Raw genomic sequence first — 21,772 nt, 5'->3', positions numbered from 1 at the left:
CTATACTCTACTGCCAGGGTGCTCCTCCTAACTCTGGTTTGGGAAGTGGTGAATCATAGAACTAGAGTCGTACGCAACCATAAAGGTCACCGGGCCAACCCCACTGCAATGCAGGAATCACAACCAATCATGTGTACGCACTTTGGTCACAATCGATGTCTGTTCTGGACTTCCTTACGAAATGCTGCTTTCCAATGCATTTTCCCCCAAACCAGCTTCAGTCCAAATGCAGGAAAAAAAACCAACAATCTAGTCCTAGATGCTTTTTAAGCCAATAATGTATACACAGCCTTTGTGGGTCAAATAAGGTGTTGTACCACACTGTGAATGACCCCCCCCCCCCAAAAAAAAGCAGGAAGCCAGAGTGGTCTTTGTGTTAGTCTGTTGCAAACAAAACAAAACAAAACAAAACAAAACAAAACACAGCAGAGTCTAAGTTGTGGCATCAAAAAAACTTAACGACTTTTACTATGCCATAAGCTTTCGTGAACTAGTTTTGTGTTAAGTCTTTAAGGTGCCACAATATCTCTTTGTTGCTTTTTCTGTGTTGCTGATTTTCAGATTGTGAGCAGAGGGGCTCATGTTTTCTATTTAGTTGTTATAATAGCATAAAATACAGCATAACCCCATGCACACTTCTTCAAAAATAAGCCTCATCAAGTCCTGCAGGGCTCATTCCCAGCTTAAGAAGGTATAGCTGGGGTAGGTACACTTTGGGTTTGTAGAACCTACCAGAACCCCAAGATTTGCCAACCTGAGCCACCTTGTAAAAGACAAACACAATGAGAGAACTGGGTACCCTTGAGCACACTCTGAGTCTGGGATGGGTTTTCAGTACCAGATCTGATTGGAGCTCACAATCAGATTTGTCACTAAAGCCCACTCAGGGTTAGCCCAGGTTTTCTTCATTTCAGGTGCCTAATTTAAGGGAATGGGGAATTTATGTGTTGCCACTGTTGTATGTCCAAATCAAGATCCACACCATACAATTAAAACGGACATTTAAAGCATATGACTTTTCTCAAAGAAGGAAGACTTAAGACAGCATCACACAAGTAACTCAGTCGGTAGAGCATGAGACTTTGGGTCGCGGGTTCGAATGCTACAATGGGGTGGGCTGGATGACCTTCAGGGCCCCTTCCAACTCTACGATTCTAATATTATTTCACTCCTTTTTCTTCTTCTTTTATACTTGCTGCAAGAAAAACCAACAGCGCCAGACGAAGCCAGCCACCCCTTTTGCAAGCTGGGATCTGAGCGCAACCCCTTGGGAACCTCGCGCATCCCGCCTAGAGAGGGAGACCCGCCTTCTGCCCCCGCCCCCCCCGTCCCAGGTACAGGATCGCACCCGATCCCCGAGCCCTCCCCCTTCCCAACACGGCACATTGAACTTATCCTCCCACCCCCAGGGCGCTCCACGCAGGAGGAGGAGGAGCTCCTCTCCCCTCCCCCGCCCCACTCCGAACTCCCGTCGCCCCCTTTCTCCCCCACCTTCCGAGCGAGCGAGCGAGAGAAGGGGGCGTGGCTTGGGCGGCGCGCATGGGCCTTGCGCCTGCCTGGCTGCGGCTCCTCGCCTCCTCCTCCTCCTCTCATTCTCCCTCGCGGGCAGGCGCCGCCGACCCTTCCCCAGTGCGGGAGCCGGTGTGGTCGTGGCGCGGGGCCTCTCTCTCAGTCGGCCTCCGACAGAGGCGCCGACAGAGCGGCGGGGAAGTAGAGAGAAAGGGGCGCTGAGGAGAAGAAGAGCGAAGGGGAAGCGGAGCCTCCATCCCCCCCCCCGCCACCTACCTCAGCTTTCATTCCGTTTCTCCTCAGAAATAAAGAGGCGGCGCTTCGTCCCTCCCCCCCTCCTCAAACGGTTAATTTTTTTGAAAAAAATTCGCCCCTTCCTTCATCTCCCCCCCACCCGCCTCAGGCTTTTGTTGTGTGCGGGGGGGCCCCTTACCTTCCCCCCTCCCCGCCTCTGGGTAGGGAGTCGGGGGTCTCCCGGAGGAGGATGAGGCGAGGCGAGGCCGGCGCGGGATGCCCCCTCCAGGCGGACGCCCCCAGGACGCGCCGGGGCCGCTGAAGAGGAGGAGCAGGCGGCGGCGGCGGAGGAAGACCACCACCGCCGGGTCCTCCTGCGAGAGGCGGCCGAGCGGGGAGGAGGAAGAGGAGTCGCCGCGAAGGGCAGCGCCGCCGCTGCTGCTGTGGGCGGGAAGGGGCTGGGAGGCGCCGCCGCCCCTCGCTCTCCCCGCGAGCAGGAGGTAAGCGCGCCTACACGCCGGGGGGTGGGGAGGGGGTTGGGGGCCCCGCCATCCGGGCCACGCTCACCTGAGAGCAGCTACCCCCACCCGCCATGCACGCCAGCGAGGCTCGCGCCCCAGGCAGCGTGCACCGCCGTTGTTGCAGCAGGGCTCCGATCCAGGGGGAGCTTACCTGAGAGAGAGAGGCAGCCGCGCTGGAGGAGCTTTGCTTTGGAGCCGGCGTGCAGCGCTGCGATCCGGGGCACGCTCCCTGAGGGACGGAGGGAGGGCCCCCCCATTCCCTGGAAGAATCAAACATCTTTAACCGCCCCCCCCCAATTGAACAAGGAGGTGGATTCCACAGATCTGGCTCTGTGGGGCCTCGTGTCCGGGAAGGGCGCCGCGCTGTGGGGTCAAGGGGTGCAACTGCACCGCGGAGGCGATTGCAGGGTTGGGCTAGGCTAGGCTAGCTTCGTTCTGTGTGTTTCCCACGGGCGGGGGAAGGGGAGACTCGTTCCTGGGGTCCCAGGGTGGGGCTGCCCGGCCATGCAGCCCTGTGTGTGTGCGCGCGCGTGTGCGCGCGCACAGGGTGCCTTGGGTGCAAGCTCCTCCTTGAGTGCAAGTGGGGCTTGCTCCCGAGCAAACGTGCACAAGCTTGGCGGTGGAGCTGGGATGCTGTGCACCTGCATGGCAGTTCCAGCTCGGTGCACGGTGCCCTCCGGCTTAACGGGCTCCGTGGAGGTCCGCTTGTGCATTTAGCTTGAAGGATCTCTGTAGAGGGGGAAGTCTTTTGGGGGTTGGGATGGCCAGCCTGTCGGGATCTGTGCCTGGGGGTGTGGGAGCGACTGCTCTCCGAATGCCCCTCAGTTGGGGTTCCTGGCGTCTAGTTGATAATCTGTCTCATGGAACTCCACATGGAGATCCAGATGCACCCCAGACACTGTTTTTATTTGGAAGTTCTAAAGTGTTCAATCTAGCTTACTTCCAAATAGGTGCATCAGATTGCATTTGTACAATCCCATTGTGTGCCATTCAGCAAGTGCCTTTCATACCTACTCAGTAAATTCAGTTTGGTTTGGCTGTGTATGCCTGGAGTTCAGTCTGCTAACCACTACCTAACCTCCCTCACTCTCACATGCCTAAAAGCATCCATTTCTCTCCTTCCTGTCCCCGAACCATTGACTTGGATCAGTTTCATTGGGGTGTTTTGGGTTAGGGGAAACCTGGGATGCTTCCATGGGTTTCCCTGAAGGCCAGAGCTGCTTCTTATACTAAGGGAATCTATTAGGGGTACATTGACAGCATAATCCTATACAGATCTACTCAGACATAGACCTACTCCCAGGTGCAAGTGAAATTAGGATTGCAGTCCTGTATCCACTTACTTGGAGGTTAGCCCCAATGAGTAGACATATCTAGGATTGTGTTTAAACATCCTTTCTAGAAGTGTTTCCAGAGGAAATCTCCCCCACACCAAATGTGTGTTATATTTATATGTGATTCAAGATTATGTTCACAAAGGTTTATGCAATGCTATATTTGTTAGTCTTTTAAGTTGCCAAAAGACTTCCTTTTTTCTAGAGCTGTTCATATAACGTAGCTAGTGGGATGAGGATTGTAGTGGATTCGTGGGTTGTAGTGGATTCGTGCTGGACTGTGTTCTCAGAAGCTGCGGAGGTGTGAGTGTGGATGAAAGCTTGACCTGCTAGTTTCTGAGGGCAGACCTCTTTATGAGTTGTGCTTTAGGTTTCACAAGGGCCCCTTGAGAGCTGTCAGGCTCCAAACTAGGAGACATTGCTTTAAATTAAAAGGACATCCAGCCAGTAGCCTGCTGTGGGAATTACTGTGAAATCTTTTTAAAAGTGCAGCTAAGGAAGTTGTTCTAGGTCCCACAAGGCAGGATTCAGTGATTGGGAGAGAATGAGAAGTTATTCTAGAGTGTGCAGGGGCAGCCATAAAACATGCACATTGTGATCTTGGCTTGTATCATGACAGGGAGCAAGTACTTCCCAAATTGTGTGCGTGATGGTGGGTGCCGCAGTGGATAGAGACTGCAAAAACACATGCCTGTGTCCTTCCTTGTATTTGCTTCTCAGTATGTGTTTAGAATGAAATGCCCTTAACCAGTTCACTTTAGGAATCTCTCCATAGCCTTTGTTCTTTTGAAGGTGAAAATAAAGAAATCTCAGATTCCCAGTATAATCTTCAGTAGAAATCTGCATGTTTTGTTACTGAATCAGCGAACAGTTCCATTGCTTTCTAAACAGGCTTTCTTTTTGTTTTGTTTCTCATAGTGTTTAATCTACACACCTTTATTTATTCTAGGTTATGCCAAGTTTTTCTTTGTTTCAAACAAATGTGGACATTGCTTCCTCTTTTTACCTGTTTGGGGGAGAAAAGATTAAGTTTCTTTGGCTCCTCAGCTCCCCCTCCCCCCAAGAAAGTAGTTTATTGCCAATTCTGCCCACATGAGAGGAAAAGATATCATCCATGGGAAACATTTATTTTTGAAGAAAGACATTTGGGAGTCCAGCACCTGGGACCTTTAAAAAAATGTTAATGCAGCACTAGAATTACATTAATTATTACCTCCTGTATAGTTGGTAGTTTGAGTGATATTTTCTTTTTCAGGTGGTGTGAATAATAGTTTTCAAACAGACTTTGAGTTCCTTGTTAGTACAGTGGTACCTCGGGTTACAAACACTTCGGGTTACAGACTCTGCTAACCTGGAAGTAGTACCTTGGGTTAAGAACTTTGCTTCAGAATGAGAACAGAAATTGTGCGCCAGTGGCGTGGCGGCAGCGGGAGGCCCCATTAGCTAAAGTGGTACCTCAGGTTAAGAACGGCTTCAGGTTAAGAACGGACCTCTGGAACGAATTAAGTTCATAACCAGAGGTACCACTGTATTTCTTCTTGGATTGTGTAGCTGTACTTTTCTTGAGTCACTCTGGTGCTGACAAGAGTTGCGTATTATGAGAAACCTTGAAGGCATTTAGGCATCTTGCTGTGCTGTCTTTCCTGTGTAGTTTAGTTAGTAAATTGTATTAACATTATATTAATAACTTGGTTCACTCTGTCAAAGGCATCCAACCTTAAGCAATTTACAATAATAAATATGCAAAAACAATACTTGAAAGAGATTCTGTGTAAACAATACAAATGTAAGGCTGTGGTCCAAACTTCTTTTGTCCTGGGCTGTGGAGTGGGTTTGGATTCAGTGGAGGTGTCCTTTCCCAATCCCTTCCAGCCTCTGCTGGTACAGAACTTCCTGTTTCACCTGCCAAACACTTGCATGGGCAAAAATACTTCTGGTGGGATGCCTGCTGGCAGCAGCTTACAAAAAAACCTCCAGGCTGGGCATTCTGGGTGAGTAGGAGGGACTTAGCTGGTTCAGGTTTCACTGTAACCCAGTCAAATGATAGCATTGGACTTGATCTGCCCTGACCGGTGTGCTGCAGTGCTGCAGATACAGTGGTAGCTTTGCCAGACCTCTGTCTCTCTTTAGCTATTGTTTGGATTGCAGCCTAAAACACTTAGGTTCCACAATGACTTTGATTTGTTCAATGTTAAACAATTTTTCATGAGCAATATTCTCTGTATTATAAGTAGTCAAATACTTGCTTTTGCTTGAGATTAAACTGAACACACCCAACAGGCATCTGGTTGGCCACTGTGAGAACACGATGCTGGACTAGATGGGCCACTGGTCTGATCCAGCAGGGTTCTTCTTACATTGTTAATCATCAGTTGAAGTGGAACATGTTAAGGTTTTCTGTCTTACACTGCTTTTCTCTGGCCCATGTCTGAAATTACCGGACCCCCTGTTAGATTCAGTTTTGGAAATGTCTGAAGTATTAACACATTGGATGGAGCTAAGGCTATGTGACAATTCCTTTTGAGATAAGGAATAGAATTCACTTAACTCTTATGCTTTACTTTCTGTACCCACTCTATGTCCTTTTTACAGTAAAATATTAACCATGTTCATTCAGAAGTAAGTAACCCTTGGTTGCTTTCAGTGGGATTTCTAAATAAGTTTAGAATTGCAGCCTTGCTGAAACACTACTTAGTCAGAAATCTTATTTGTTATTAACAATGAAAGTACTTAAAAATAGGGATAGTAAGTAAAAAGCTCACCAATATTAAGTGCTATGGGAGTGTGAGTACATCACATTCATTTCAATGGGAGTAAAATATACTTGCAAAGGTTCTAAAGCAACACAAGAGTTAACTGCTAAAGTTAATGGCTTTCCACAGTGATGTATAGTAATGGTAGACAATGAGAGTGAGCAGTTTATTGCAAGTAGAAAATTATATATCATAATTCTAAGCAAACAATATACCAAAATTCTAAGCAAACAGCATAGAAATAGATTTTGAACTTTACTTAATTTGCTTGAATAGGGCACATGCTTTTTAATTTGAACCTATTAGAACAATCTGAAGGTAAAAATAAAATTCAATTTTGAGTGTATTTTGACTGTACAAACTGCAACATTCCAAGTATACTTCAGGTTTTTATTAGATTGGCAGATATCAAATTCTGGTTCTTATTGTGCCATAGGTGTATGTACACAAGTGTATTGAAATATGACTTTTTCCTGGTCAAAGTAGTTTAAATGAATTAAGAGGCAGTTCACTGCTGCAGTAAACCGGTTTTGATTGGAAGACTGCTCAACAAAGTGTGTGTTTGTTTCTGTCTTTCATCCTAACCTCATAGCCTACTATATTTTCAGCCTATGCAAGTTCCCTGTCTCTAGCATTTATAGGAAGGGAAAGTACAGTGGTACCTCGGGTTAAGAACTTAATTTGTTCCAGAGGTCCGTTCTTGACCTGAAACTGTTCTTAACCTGAGGTACCAGTTTAGCTAATGGGGCCTCCCGCTGCTGCCACCGCGTGATTTCTGTTCTCATCCTGAAGCAAAGTTCTTAACCTGAGGTACTATTTCTGGGTTAGCAGAGTCTGTAACCTGAAGCATCTATAACCCGAGGTACCACTGTACACTGAAGTCAGTTTTAGAAGCTCAGATATATAAGCTAGGTGCCAAATTGCACTTTAAATCTAGGTTAAAGGTAAAGGGACCTCTGACCATTAGGTCCAGTCGTGACGGACTCTGGGGTTGCGGTGCTCATCTTGCTTTATTGGCCGAGGGAGCTGGCGTGCAGCTTCCGGGTCATGTGGCCAGCATGAGTAAGCCGCTTCTGGTGAACCAGAGCAGCGCACGGAAACGCCGTTTACCTTCCCGCCTGAGCGGTACCTATTTATCTACTTGCACTTTGACGTGCTTTTGAACTGCTATGTTGGCAGGAGCAGGGACTGAGCAATGGGAGCTCACCCCATCGCGGGGATTCAAACTGCCGACCTTCTGATTGGCAAATCTAGGTTATGGTCGCCATAGGAAACTCTCTTATTTGTCAGAGTAGATGACCCTTGGGGTCCCTTCCAGTGCTACAATTTTATGATTCTATGATCTTAACTACAACACCTATTATCTTAACTGGTTGTGTAAATAGAGTTGGCTGGTGAGCAGCCAGGGCCCTGTTTGAATGGTGCACTGCTAATCTGCAGAGTGTTGAAGAACACTTGTTTTTTTCTTTCTTTTAGAGTTTTGCTGAGGAGTGAAACTGGCTAGGCTAACAGCTGCTTATATGTAGGCTGTTCTTCAGGTTCAGACCCTTGCACCACAAGGTAATATTTTTTTCCAGTCTGCTGGTTCGTTACAGGAGTTGGAAAAAAATAGTTTTCTGCTTTACTATGCAGCTTGCCCTCCCTTCCAGCTAGTGTATGTACTTAGTTAAATAGTTGCTGGATCATGGCTACTGTTATAGTTGTTAAAAGGATCAGAAGTTGTATGCCTCTATTGCTGGTGATCACAAATGGGCAGAGTGGTGCTGCACTCTGGTCTTGTGACCATGATGGGAACAGGATGCTGGATTAGATGGGCCTTTTGCCTGATCATTCACGGCTCTTCTTATGTAAAGCTATGATGTTGCCTTTTCTCTTCAGAAATGAATACTTATACTCAGCCTTTATTTTGAAATGGAAATGGAAATAGCTTTTGTGATTTCTTCTGAAATTCTCATGCTTTGCAAGCTTGTGAATAATTGTAGATGCACATGTTCCATGTGTGTTGTTGAATGGAAACCTCTTGTTTTAGTAACTGACATTCAAAGCTAACACAAGCTGTCCTTTAAATCTACTTAATAAAATGATAGTCAGAGTGATTTTATCATTCCTTTATACTGAAAACCCCTAGAGAGAGCTAATGATGCATAACATTGCTATCATCCTGTGCACTCTCAGCAGCAAAGTTGAAAGAATAGCTGTAGCAACAAAGGACAATGTAACCTTACCAACACCTCTGCCAACTCTGCTGCCATACACCAGCTGTGAACTTTTATATGGATGACACTCCCACATTAGCCATGTACAGAAGGCACCTTCAAACTGTGGTTATAGAATGAATCTACAATGACAGCATCTTATTTAGTCCACACCTCTTCCCACACACAAAATCATAGAGAGGCAGAGCCCATAGTCACAGCAGGCTCTTGTGGCCCAGTGGATAGGATGGCTGTAATTGATGCCTGTAAAAACAATTGCTCTGAGCTTCCCCTGAGGGCTAAACCTCTGAAGAGAACGTAGCAAGAGTGTCCCTGATCTGGAATGTGTTGAGATCTGGGTTGGGGCTCTGCAGCAGTTTGTGGCCATCAAGAATAGTTTGCATGCCCATTAAATTTCGCAGTTCAGATACTGGCTTTAAACACCAAAAATCAAGGAAAAGTTCATTCATTTCCTAGCATTGTAGAGGTAATTCTGCATTTCATGTTATGTAAGAGTAACAGCAACTCTTTTCCAATTATGTCAGTCTTTGAAATGTTCATTGGCTCAGTAATTGAGATAAACACAAATCCTCATAACCATTACCAGAAATTGCTTCTTAATTGGAGACCCACATATCAGGTTAACAAAAGAATACATCTAATAACAGTTTACAGATTATGCAATTTTGGTATTGGCAACATGGGAGTGATGTGTTGCTGAGTTGTACCTACTGTGCCCCCTGTTGCTGCCTCTGTGCCTCTACCTAATGCTGTATTGAGGTCTGCAGTTACTGTGAAGAGGGCAAGGACCCCAGATGTCGTGTCTCCTTGGCTCTTTGCCCCAAGGGTTGTGGTTGCAGTAAATAGAACCTTGAGAACAAATAAGTAATGACTTTTGTTCGGAGGTCCTGAGCAAGATCACATTTGCTTTTTCTTCAAAAGCTTTTTAAAAGCTATCAGTAGTTTAAATCCTCTTGACACCCAAATGTATCCCAGCAGCAGAACAGTAGGAAGGACCAGTAGGACTCTTTCTACCAGGAAAGAAGCAAAAGCCATACAGGGAATTATGGATTGCAATTCAAATAAAAAATGATGAGCAATCATAGATCAGTAGAAAGAAGGTCTAAAAATGGGACGCGTGGGCCAAACCTTCCCCAGGGGAAAGGTTTGATTTATGATGTGGTACCAACAATCCCAAGCAAAGAGAGAGGCTGTATGGTTAGAATCCAATATTAATTTTAAATCAGAATGGTTTACAGCACAAACCTAGGGATGACTACTCAGTTGTAAGCCCCAGGATAATGTGTGTAGGAGTGCAGCCTCAAATGATTAAGAAAGGACTGATTTAAGTAATTTTCTTCTTTGAAAGTAATTGATTTCCTTAAACATACAAACATAAGCTATAGTAAAACATTTTGATTAACTAGAGCCTTTACACAGCCTAGTATCATCTAGAAAACTGAGTGGCTCTTGAGACTTCGCACACCAAATTATTTGTCTAGGGACCATTTTTTTTGTTTCTGTGCACTTGCAAGGATACTGAGCAAGATATGATGCCTAAAGTTGCACTTCTTTGTACACTTGTTTGGACATCCTATTTGAGCAAAGTTGAGCTTAAGTCAAATGCCATTCATGTTCATTTACAAGTAAGTGTCCAGGATTTTGCATAAGCAAGAGCTAGTACAGTAGTTGCTGTTTTTATTTCTACATAAGGTGGAACTTCGTTGCAGATTAGTTAATGGAATCAGATATGTAAGAGAACTGGACTCAGTGCAGATTGCAACTACGTAGTTGGATGGCATAACAAAACCAGGATAACTCAGGGGATGATTGTAGTGAGATACATGGTTGCATCTCTAGAATTGAAGCACCTGTGATAATAGAATTGGAGAGTTGGAAGGGACCCTGAGGGTCATTTGGTTCAACCTCAGCCAATGCAGGAATATGCAAGTGGCCTGTATGGGGATAGAACCTGCAACGTTGGTGTTATCAGCACCATGCCCTAACCAACAGAGCTAACTGATAAGCTTTTCACTTTGATTAACCACAGTTTAGCATTGTATCCAAACCCAGGCAAACTGTGATTAGTCCTAGCTATGGTTTATTGAAACAAACCAGCTTCATAAACTAAGATTTGAAGTTGGCTTGTTTTTCTCAGATTTGTTGTTGAGACATTATGAAGTAGCAGAAGTGGCTTGTTTGCAAAGTTTTTGCTAAAGTTCAGAAATATAATGTAGCATGTTGATTTTTTTTTTAGTATTTTTGGTATCACTTACAATCTCAAGAAAGCGGTATGACAGTATTGGATTTTTTTGTATACAGTGGGCCCACCACTTACGCAAGGGCTCTGGGGGGCCATGCACAAAGGTAAAATCATGCAAAATCAGGAACCACAAGAACCACCCCCAACCATTCTACCTGTCTGGAGCAGTCCTTGTCCTCCAACTTATTTACCAGGCTCTGGGAGGGTTGTGCAATGGCCTTGGAACTCTCACAGGTTGCAATAGTATAAATAAATAGCATGCAAGTGGTGGGCCCACTGTATTTTTTTCCAGTATGAGAAACTTGGCAAACAGGTCCTGCCGTTACTGTGCCCTGTTTACTATAGTTTAGTGTTATATGAGAAGGATTCCAAGAATCTGAGTGAGGCACTGGTTTCTTCCCTCTTCCTTCTATGTGGCTGAAAGGCAGACTTCTGCTGGGTTTAGTTTAACTTTCAGAGAGTCTCGGCTTATCCTTGTGTGCAATCCTCATTTAAAATAAGCAAGGCTTTCTTCTTAAAGAAGAAACAGTGTGTTTTCTTAAAAAATAATCCTTTGAACCTTTCTGCCCTATGCCCTGCTATATTTGCATGGGATTTGTTGGGAAAAGGATACCACAGGTACAGCTTGATCCTATCTTATGGCACTAATGGAGCTCTAAAGGGGAGAGTGTGCAAGATATAAATGTGAAAATTTAGTACTCCTGTGGAGGTTAGTGGGATTTACAGTCCAGTATGTGTGATTAGGATATTGAAGTCATAGGTTGCAATTTTAACCGTGCTTACTAGTAAATAAGTACCGTATCTTTTGAGCTTAGTGGACTTCAGAGAAAATACATTTAAGGTTCCCCTGCTTGTGTTAAAAAGTGTTCTGTTTTAGTTGCAGTAGGTTTTGGAGAACTAAGAAAGCATTCTGGAATCTTAAAATTGCCACAATGCCAGTTTTCTTGCAAGAGTGTAATTACTTGTTACTTGTGAACTAGAGATTGGACTGAAGAATGAATACAGGGTAGGAAAGAAACCTGCAACTTTATATGATTCATGTAAGTTGGGCCAGTAAGAATTAAAGGCAGACTCCTCTCACACCTGTGAACCAGAAAGCCTTTGTTTCACATTGTAAAACTTCGATGAATGCTCTGGATGGCAAATAATCATCAGCTTCAGCTCTACATCTGTGAAAAGGGAGATTATTTTGACCTCTCTTAGGGTGTGTGAAGCTCAGTGCACACAGAAACCACTTAATAAATTATAATATTCAGTCTCTGCATATTGTTGGCAATTTTGTATTGTAAATTAAGGTTCTTCCGACCTCCCAATACACACAACTATTTTGTTGAATTATGGTGTTTCCCAGATTCCCCGTTTCACTTTTTTGAAGCACGGGAAATTTGGCCTTTCCCAATTCTGTGGCTCCTCACCTGTTCTTCAGGATTTCTCAAATAAGGTGTAAGTTCTGAGAGCACTTTAGTATGTTCTTTTTGTACTCTAGGATGAAATTAATATTGCCTGGAAGAGCTGTGTATTTTAAGGTAGATAGGTATCAAGTTGAGCTATAAGCCTGACCCCTCAACAGTCAGGTTGCACACAGTTCCTATTTTGGAGAAGGGTGGAAACAATATAAGAGTGCATGCAGCTCCTTCCACATCTTTGTCCTTGGAGATCAGTGATCCTTCCATTTACTTCCTCTTCCTTCAAGCACACCTTAGAGAGTCCTTTCTGTTGATCTTAGCCTCCATTGGCCACCTCAGCTGATTTTGAGCTTTAGACTTCTGGATACCATCACTAGAGAGAATATATCATGTATAGGCAAACTCGGCCCTCCAGATGTTTTGGTGACACAATTCCCATGATCCCTAGCTAACAGGACCAGTGGTAGTCCCAAAACATCTGGAGGGCCAAGTTTGCCTATGCCTGGAATATACCATGGCTTTGAAGCAGTTGCATTTATGCCCCCACCCCATTTTATTTTGTGAAATGTGTGATTTCTCTTGATTTGTTCCATTGTGTAGTCAACCAGTATAGATCTGAAACAATTACATTCCCCTCCCCACTTTTTATTGGATCCATGTCCTGCTTAGAGTGTCTGAATTAATTGGAGCACAATTGTCTGCTGTATATCATTAGAAAATATATTTTGTACTTTACAGATATTACCACCAATATCTGAAATCAGCTATGCAGTTGCACTGTAGCAGCTTGTTGCATACTTGGCTGCTGTTCTCTCTGATATTCTTTGCTTTATGTTTATATTATTTACATAATGGGAATGAATTCATCCAAAAAGAATTAATCACTTTCTTGATTATTACAGACAATAGTTAAATCCTGGTAGAGTTGCCAGTTCTAATTTAAAGAGTAGAAGAATATAGTGCATTAAAAATAGAGAACAAATAATCTGAAGGAACTTCAGGGAGAAGCCACACTGGGTTCTTTTTCTCATTCATGTGCATGTAAAATATAAGAGATTCATTTATAATCGGTGACTCTGTTAAGTATAAATGGGATCCAGAGTCCTGTAGCTAAATTATGCATATGCAAGCCTTGAATGCAGAACTCAATTATTGTGGCTGCAACTTATTCCATTGAGAAAAAGAAGAACAAAAGTTTGTTTGTTAACTACCATACAACTGGATACAAAGACTCCAGTGACCTTTGAATCTTAGTGGCTGTGCATCTGAAGAATGTATTGTTTGAAGAATTGGAATAACTGCCAGGAGACAAGAGATCATCCTTTCCATCTCTTTGCATATTCCTGTTTTAATGTCCTTATTAAAAACTGTTAATGGCATAAACTTACTTGGACAAAATGAATGCCCCTTTAATAAACAACATTCTCACACTCCAAAGCACAGGGTGTTTTCAATAAAAAGGTTTCTTCAGATTTCTGAAGTCCTTTGAGGACCTGTGCTTAGATTGAGAAATGTTTTTCTTGACATATTTGGTCATGTGAAAAAATAAGACTCTAGAGCCCCCTTGCCCCCAAAGGGCAAACTAGACATTCCGTTTTAGCAACTATAACCTTGGTTTAAGGAGCCACTTGGTGCCTCTCATATATATATATATCAAACTGTGAGAGGCAGTGGAAGACAGGAGTGCCTGGCGTGCTCTGGTCCATGGGGTCACGAAGAGTCGGACACGACTAAACGACTAAACAACAACACACACACATATATGAGAGTTTTTAACACTGGAAGCAAGTTAGGGACCAGGACTGTGTGATAGACTCCTGCCCCCTACTCACTTTGCTCATCCAAAACCTTACATTGTGCTCTGTTGCCGAAGGAGATCTGATTAACTAGGAAAAGGCCTCTGTAATGGAGCCCAGGTTGTGGAAGTACTTTTGTTTTGAAAGAGTAAGGGGCATTTTAATAAGATTAATTTTTGCCCATCATTCCATATTTGACCTTCTGCAGGAATGTTGCTATTTTTTCTAAGATGAAGCCCTTTAGTATTGACACATGTTGAAAAACAGCAGGGAAAGAAGTAATGAGTTCTTTGCTCATTCTTGTATTTTCTCTTCGGTATCAAACAAAACACACAAAGCCCAGTGTGAATCACTGTTTATGCAAGTGTCTTCGCTTTTGCACTGTGCATTTCTGTAGTGCTTATGGTCTGATTTGGAATGTACACTAGCTGATGACTGTTTCAGTAGCAGTTAGGATTGAATTTGATCACTGTTGCTTTTCATAAAACAATTGTGCATTGTTTTTCAAGAGTGTTCATGATTAGGTGAAATGTTCTAAGCAAGAGTTGCTGTGTCAAGTGATATCGGAGATGAACAGACCTCAGAAATGAATGATCTCCTTTGTGTTTTTACTGGAGCACAGATATATCAAACAAAGTAAGATGCAAAATGGTGGCACAAAGGATGGAGCCAGTTACCTATTCCATACACTAGAGTGACCAGTTCAGATCAGAGTTACTATGGATTCATGGATTCTATCTACAAACACTCTCTCTCTCTCTCTCTCTCTCTCTCTCTCTCTCTCTCTCTCTCCTCCATCTCCCATGACCAGCAAAAGTGTAGAAAGACCTGCTCAAAGGCAACCAATTAATACTCCTATTTTACTAGCAAGGAACATGGAGGTTGAGAGATAAACTCAAGGCCAGCTGTTGAGTCTAAGGCAGATACTTTTTGTGTCTGTTAACGGTTTTCAATGGGTGGGAAGCTGTGTCAATATTCTTAATCATAAAACCTCACTTTAGAGCTAGGGAACACAAACTTGGAGATGTACAACTTTCCCAGGCAAGTAGTTATGCACAGAATTATGTATGAGCACATTCTGAGCTGTGTCACATCAGAAAGAAAAGCAGACTGACTGTTCGATGTGTTTTTCCACAGTTCCCTAAATAGAAGATAAGCAAAACAAAAACCAGTATAGTTACTGGGAGACGTACTGTTGAGTATGGAATATTTTCTGGGGAGGTGAGGACAATGTTTAATTTCTAAAGATAGGATGCCTACTTTATAAGTTATTCTCAATGCTATGTGGAAGAGGGATGGGGGCATGTTTGCACTTTTTAGTGTAAAGGGAAGGACACTGCATCTGCTCAGAGGCTGTTTTACTGTGTTTCAGCAGGCTTTTAGATATATTGGCTGCTGAATATGGCCGCAGTTCATTGACCCTGCACATGGGAAATACCTTTTGAAACTAAGGCAGTTTCAAAATGTAGTTTGTGTGAAGAAATGTGTTCAAAGGAAAAGTGAAAAAGAAAATAAAAACAAAACACATTACAGTAAATTTGCACAAGCTTTTGACTGTGTCTAAAGGAGTTTTTAGCAGGCTTGTGTAGAGGAGGTGGCAGCTGGGTACACTTGCCTTGGGCCTCAGAGGGCTAAGCCAGCCAGGGCCCCCTGCCAGATTTACACTGTCATGCCAAGAACAAGACTCCTGCCCCAGGCCTCAGACAAGCACTACACAGGCCTGGTTCTTAGGATCCTAGTCCGGTATTTCAAACAGGCACATTGGATCTGTTCTTTGCTAGGAAAGGAACCACAAGCCAGAGATGAAGCTTTTGGCATTAGTATCCCCACACTTTGCATTGGTCCAGAGGCCGTGAACATCATTGAACTAGTAAGACCATAAGATCCTGCTGGATCCGACCAATGGCTCAGCTAGTCTAGCATCCTGTTCTCACAGTGGCTGAACAGTTGCCTGTGGGAAACCAGCAAGGAGGATTTGAACACAAGAGCACACTCTCCCGTGGTTTCCAATAACTGGCATTCAGAAGCATTGCTGCCTTCAGCTGTGAGGGCAGAGAATAGCCATCATGGCAAGTAGCCATTGGTAACCCTCTCCTCCATGGACTTGCCTAACATTCTTTTAAAGCCCTGTCATGGGGCCCTCAGGATCTGGTCCACTCACTGGATCCAGCTTCATATCCCTGCTTTGCATTGACTGGCAGTGGCTCTACAGGGTTTTAGACGGGGTTCTCTCATAACTACCTGGGGGTACTGGGGGTTGACCCAGGGATTTTCTGCATCCAGAGTATATTTTCCACACCAAGGTAATGGCCCTTCTTCATATGATATGTGGAATACGTGCAGGGCTTCAGGAATTATCCAGTATCTATCAAAAACAGTAATTGAGGTTTCTTCTACTTAACAGGAGCTGAACTGCAAGCCCGTAGCAATGTAAGGCATTGTTGCATTGACAGATGTACCTGTCAGTTGCAATGCTGGCTTGCTTCAGTCATCCTTCTCTTCACCCCAGTGTCTTTCTTATAAGGAAAAAACTCCATAGTCAGTTGGAAATGGTTAATAAGTTAGGCATGGCAAAAAAGGCTTCTAAAATGCCAACAGTTTCATAAAGAAGCTTGGGCCAGGCACCACAGATTTGGTTTGGATATGGGGGGAAAAGCTAGTTGCTACCAGTACCATATCTCTCATTCTTATTTTGTGGAGAACTTCTAGGGTTAAGTTATTATTATTATTATTTACAAACATTAGGTCTGATGGAATGGATGCAAACCTCATTTTCTGATGTTTGTTCAGCAATAAAGATTGGTGACATTAGTCACTTTTGAGAGGAAAGAAAGCAAAAGCAAACAGTGACTCCAAAGGGAGATGGGCGAGCCGAGCCAGGGGAAGATTAAGGATGGAAACCTTTTTCATGCCAGAGGATGAGAGGTAATGGAAACTGAGAGGAACTGGAGACATTAATTGGTGAGACCTACATACTCCCAACATTGCACAGATAAGAACAAGGACCCTTCTGTGCATGACAAGCTGTGGAACAGACAGATGACGGAGAGAGGCTGAGCATCTGCAGCTAAGAAACTGCAACCTGCTTCTCCATTCTTTAAGGAGCTATGTGCCTCCCATCGTGTGCAGAGGGCTTTTTGTGTGTGCCAAACTTCAATTAATTATACAGTGGTACCTCGGGTTAAGAGCTTAATTTGTTCCGGAGGTCCGTTCTTAACCTGAAACTGTTCTTAACCTGAAGCATCACTTTAGCTAATGGGGCCTCCTGCTGCTTCCGCGCCGCTGGAGCACGATTTCTGTTCTCATCCTGAAGCAAAGTTCTTAACCCACGGTACTATTTCTAGGTTAGCGGAGTCTGTAACCTGAAACGTATGTAACCTGAAGCGTATGTAACCCGAGGTACCACTGTATTTATTAGATTTATATACCACCCTTCATCACAAGATCTCAGCGTGATCTTAGGGCAGTTAATTAGCAACTGCAGCTGGTCCTTCCAAAGGACTAAAAAGATGATGTCCTATCTTATGCAGATAAACATCAACACCTTTTTTCTTTAGAAAGTAGGAACTGCTCCTCCCATTTGCTTAATAAAATACATAGCCATTTCTTACAACTCCTTTTTGTTTTCATGGGCAACACACAAAGACTTTGAATTAAGGAAGGCAGTTCTGTGAGTAAATGATTAGTCTAGGAATTGATTCTCAGTACCAAAGCTGAGCTAATAGTTATTTCACCTTGCACAGTAATCCACTCCAGGTTTTCCACTCAATAAACTTACAAAGCAAGCTTTCCTTGTTCTTAAAAATATCTACCTTATCTTGGAATAAAGTGGCCAGAACTGGTTGACTGGGAGGTATTTGGAATATATTCTCAGGGAGAGAGGCAGATTCTGAGCCCTTAAGCTATATCTGCACCGTAGGAGAGGGTATTATTTGGTGGGGTTGGGTGGAGTGAAAAATACTGTATTTACTCAATCTAATGCTCACCTTTTTGGGACAAATTACGCTGTGAAAATTAAGGTGCGTATTAGATCTGATGGCACATTTACATTCACCAGCAAATACATTTTTTGGTTTCAAGGCTCTGAAAATTGAGGTGCACATTAGATTTGATGTCACATTAGACTCAAATGAATATGGTACTAAATGGAGGGAGCAGCTTTACATGTGGAGAGGGAGAGAGGCTATAAACTTTGTACTGAGCACACACACACACACACACACACACACATACACACACACACATACATATATATATATACATATATATATGTATGACCCTGTCCCTTAGTTTAGAAGATGCTGGATGTTGTAAGCAAAGGAAAGTGTCCAGATCTGTTAATGCTGTAGGTTTTAAGGAATTCCTTTTTCTGTATGTCTCTAGTGCTTGATGTATGTACCTTTGTCTTAAATTCCCCTGTAGTATTTATTATTTTTCTTAATATTTCTATACCGCTGTTCTTCCATAAGATCTCAAGATGGTTCACACCATAAAAATATAAGATAAAAACACAAAAATACGTTATAAAAACAAGAAGAACAAACCAAACCAATACCCCCCATACATTTAAAAGGATTTAGAATATTAGTGAGGCAGAGGCCTGGTTGAGGAGGAATGTTTTTTGCCTAGCACCTAAAGGTGTATAATGAAGGCGCCATGTGAACCTCCCTGGGGAGTGCATTCCTAAAATAACAATTATAATTGCTGTCTCGTCAATTATCCTAAAGTGATTTTGTAATGAACAAAAGCCTTTGCTTTGGGGTGGTGTTTCTGCAGGTGATGAAAATTTTAAATGCTTAAATGTAAGGAATACCAGTGTAGTTCCAACAAGTGCTGCTGCTATTAACAATGAGATCAACACTTCATGCAGTGGTTTTATCTTAATCTATCTATTTTTTTAAAGAATGAAAGCTTAGGGTCTAAGATTTGCCAGTTAGTTAAATGTGATGTTTCCTCTTAAAGTTCCACTGCAACTTTGCAATCCTACTCCCTGCCAACAGCTCTGCCAACACTGGAGACCTCTTTTTGTTAATATAATGGGCAGTAGTAGCGGATTTTCCATTTGTGAGCACCTCAAAAAGTCTGGGTGCCATTTTTTGCTCAAGGATTGCTGAAATGTATGTGCTTTGAAGGCTTGAAGTATATGTTAAGGATAGACAATATATTAAGGAGTTTAACAGAGAGTAGTGTTTTGAAAACTGAAGTATGGTACCAATATTTTAATTGTCAACACCAAATTAAACATGTATTAACAATTTCTGATAACAATGTGTCACTTACGTGAATTGCGTATTAATTCATGCTTATCAAAATGATAAATAAAAAGTGTTGCTGACCCCGCCCCCTTGGTAACTAGACATTCTGTTTTGGTGCCCACAACCCAGGTCCCAGAAGCCATTTGGCTCCTAGCTTTTCTATCCCAGTTTCTAACACTGCTTCATATGTCTTTTAATAGTGAAATAGTTGTTTATTTTCTTGACATCTGATGGGAAAGCATTCCACTGAGTGGGCGCCACTATTGAGAAGGTCTTCTGCCTGGTTCCCTGTAACATCATTTCCTGCAGTAAGGGAACCATCAGAAGGTCCTTGGAGGTGGATCTTGGTGTCTAGCCTGAAGGATGCGGGTAGATATGCTCCTTCAGGTATACTGGGCCAAGACCATTTAGGGCCTTAAAGGTTAGCACCATCACTTCTGAACTGTGCTCAGAGCCAGATTTGTATAGGTTCTTTAGCAGCACAATGTGCCTGGTTGATAGAAGGATCACAGAACCAAAATCTTCCAAAATTTTCTTAGACTCTCTGATGTTAAAATGGCATAAATGACTGCAACTAGACACTTGAGCACTACAGGGTTTTAAAACGGCATGAGCTTTGTGAGGTGTTAAATTCATGTTTGCTAGTTGACCAACACTGCAGTTGATAAAAAATGAATTATTTGATAAATTTTTAATCCTATCATACTAGTACTCGGTTTACAGTTTATAAATAAGCTTCTAAGTGTCATTGCTTGCCCAGTTCTTTATATTGCAAAAGCATATCCAGGTCATAGAATAATGGATGGTTCAGAAAAGGTACTGTAAAAAAAAAAAAGGATTATTTTCCAGTTGTGAGCCAAGGACTTTTGCTCATCACCACTTCCCATAACTCACACTGACTGGTTAATTCCTATAAACATTACAGCATAACACTGAATGTTGAGTATTTTTCTTAAAAAATCCTAAATGGATTTGGTCCAGGGCACCTTCTGTGTTGTCTTGTCCTCTCTTTAAGATATCATGTTATGTGGTTGCACCTAAGCTCTCAGACTTTTTCTCAGGAGGTCTATTTGTCCCCCTCTCTCCTGGCCTTTTGCCACTAGTTGAATACATTTTTGTTTTGACAGACATTTGATGAAGTACTAGTGACTAATCCCTGTTTTAAGTTACTCTTTTCTGTCTGTCCGTCTGTCTTATATTGCTTTTATTGCACTTTAATTTTTAATGTTGAAAGTGCCCTGAACTCACAATAGTAGCAGTAGAAGTGCAGGGTATAAAAGCATCAAATGAATAAGTAAATCATCTTCCTTTGAAATGGGAAATGTAATGGTCACCCACTAGGATATCCAAGTTCCAAAGTAAAGTTTCACATACAGTGTGTGCACTTAAGTTTTAGCTATGAAGCGTAGGAAATAAAATCTGTATCACTGCAGTCAGTGGGCAGAAGCTGCATATGTCTTGCTCAATCCTTGTTTTGGAGTATGGAGTTGTCTTGTGTTTGTTCTCTGTGGAATAAATTTCATCGATACTCAAGTGTTCAGCTTTCTCACAGGTACCTACATTATTGATCATTTAGGCTTCTTTTATTTATGTTTTTGTGCATGCTTTATAAAAACATGTGCTAATGTTCATATTTTAGTGTACTGTTTGCTTGTGTAGAACAAGCTATTTGTGTTTATCAGAGGGTGAAATAAGCAGTGCAGTGACAACTAATTCTTGCAAGTCATCTCCTTCATATTACTTGAGCTTTATGAAGGCCTTTAATCTCTTTACAGATGTCATTGTTGATCAAATGACATTCCTATAACCTTTTGTGACTGCTTAATATAGTGAAAAGACTATAAAAAGACCATTGCTTAGTGTGGCATTTTTTATTTTCATGAGTTCTGTTCAACAAAATCTTTTTATTTTGTCCTTATGTAGAGTCTCATAAATGGAAAGATTCTCACATTTGAAGCTGCATTTATAAAGCTTGAGTCATTCTTTTAAATGTCCAGGCTCTGGAGGAAACAGCGATAGCGTCACTTGAAGGATATCACCTTCTTTGATGTATGTAGTAGGGGAGATCTCTTCCAAATAACTTGAAAATTAATTGCTTCTTTAAATAGCCCCAAAGGTTACTTCGAAGCAGAATGAATAGGAAATAGGACTAAAGGAGTAAATCTTTTATGAATGTCATGTACAATTGAATAGATTGTTTAAAAAAGTTTGACATTGCTTCATTTTGTTACAAATAATGAGTCCTGGATTTTTAAAAGAGCATGAAGAATTAAAAGCAGTAAGGATCTTTAATATAAAATGATATTATGAATGTAAGTATAATTTTTGGGTCATATCAGCTAAGTACTACACTGAGGAGACCCATTTAAATTGATGGACCAAAGTTACTCATGGTCATTAATTTCAATGTGTCTACTCTGAGTTTGGCTAACATTGCATACAACCCATAATTTATATTATAAATTATAAACATTATACATATAAATCTAATTGCTGTATACTGGCT

At 42.4% G+C, this 21,772-nt stretch overlaps 1 protein-coding gene across 5 annotated transcripts in view; it reads left to right on the top strand.

The window, feature by feature from the left end:
• The first annotated feature begins 1,535 nt into the window (after positions 1-1,535).
• The window catches only part of ARHGAP32 (Rho GTPase activating protein 32), a 199,896-nt gene continuing 179,659 nt past the window's right edge, over positions 1,536-21,772 (top strand). For 2 of the 5 annotated variants that reach the window (XM_082201335.1, XM_082201337.1), the window contains exon 1: positions 1,537-2,243. In XM_082201335.1, coding sequence (XP_082057461.1) covers positions 2,020-2,243 — 224 coding nt within the window. In that variant the 5' untranslated portion in view covers positions 1,537-2,019. Of the gene's footprint in view, positions 2,244-7,891; positions 7,912-21,772 lie in introns of those variants that run through there. The other 3 variants (XM_082201334.1, XM_082201339.1, XM_082201340.1) reach the window with 3 other exon arrangements.

Source organism: Podarcis vaucheri, assembly GCF_965113315.1.
Source record: "Podarcis vaucheri genome assembly, chromosome: 15".
NCBI lineage: Eukaryota > Metazoa > Chordata > Lepidosauria > Squamata > Lacertidae > Podarcis > Podarcis vaucheri.
The sequence above is the reverse complement of the archived record's forward strand: the minus strand, read 5'-3'. Positions and strand labels throughout refer to the sequence as shown.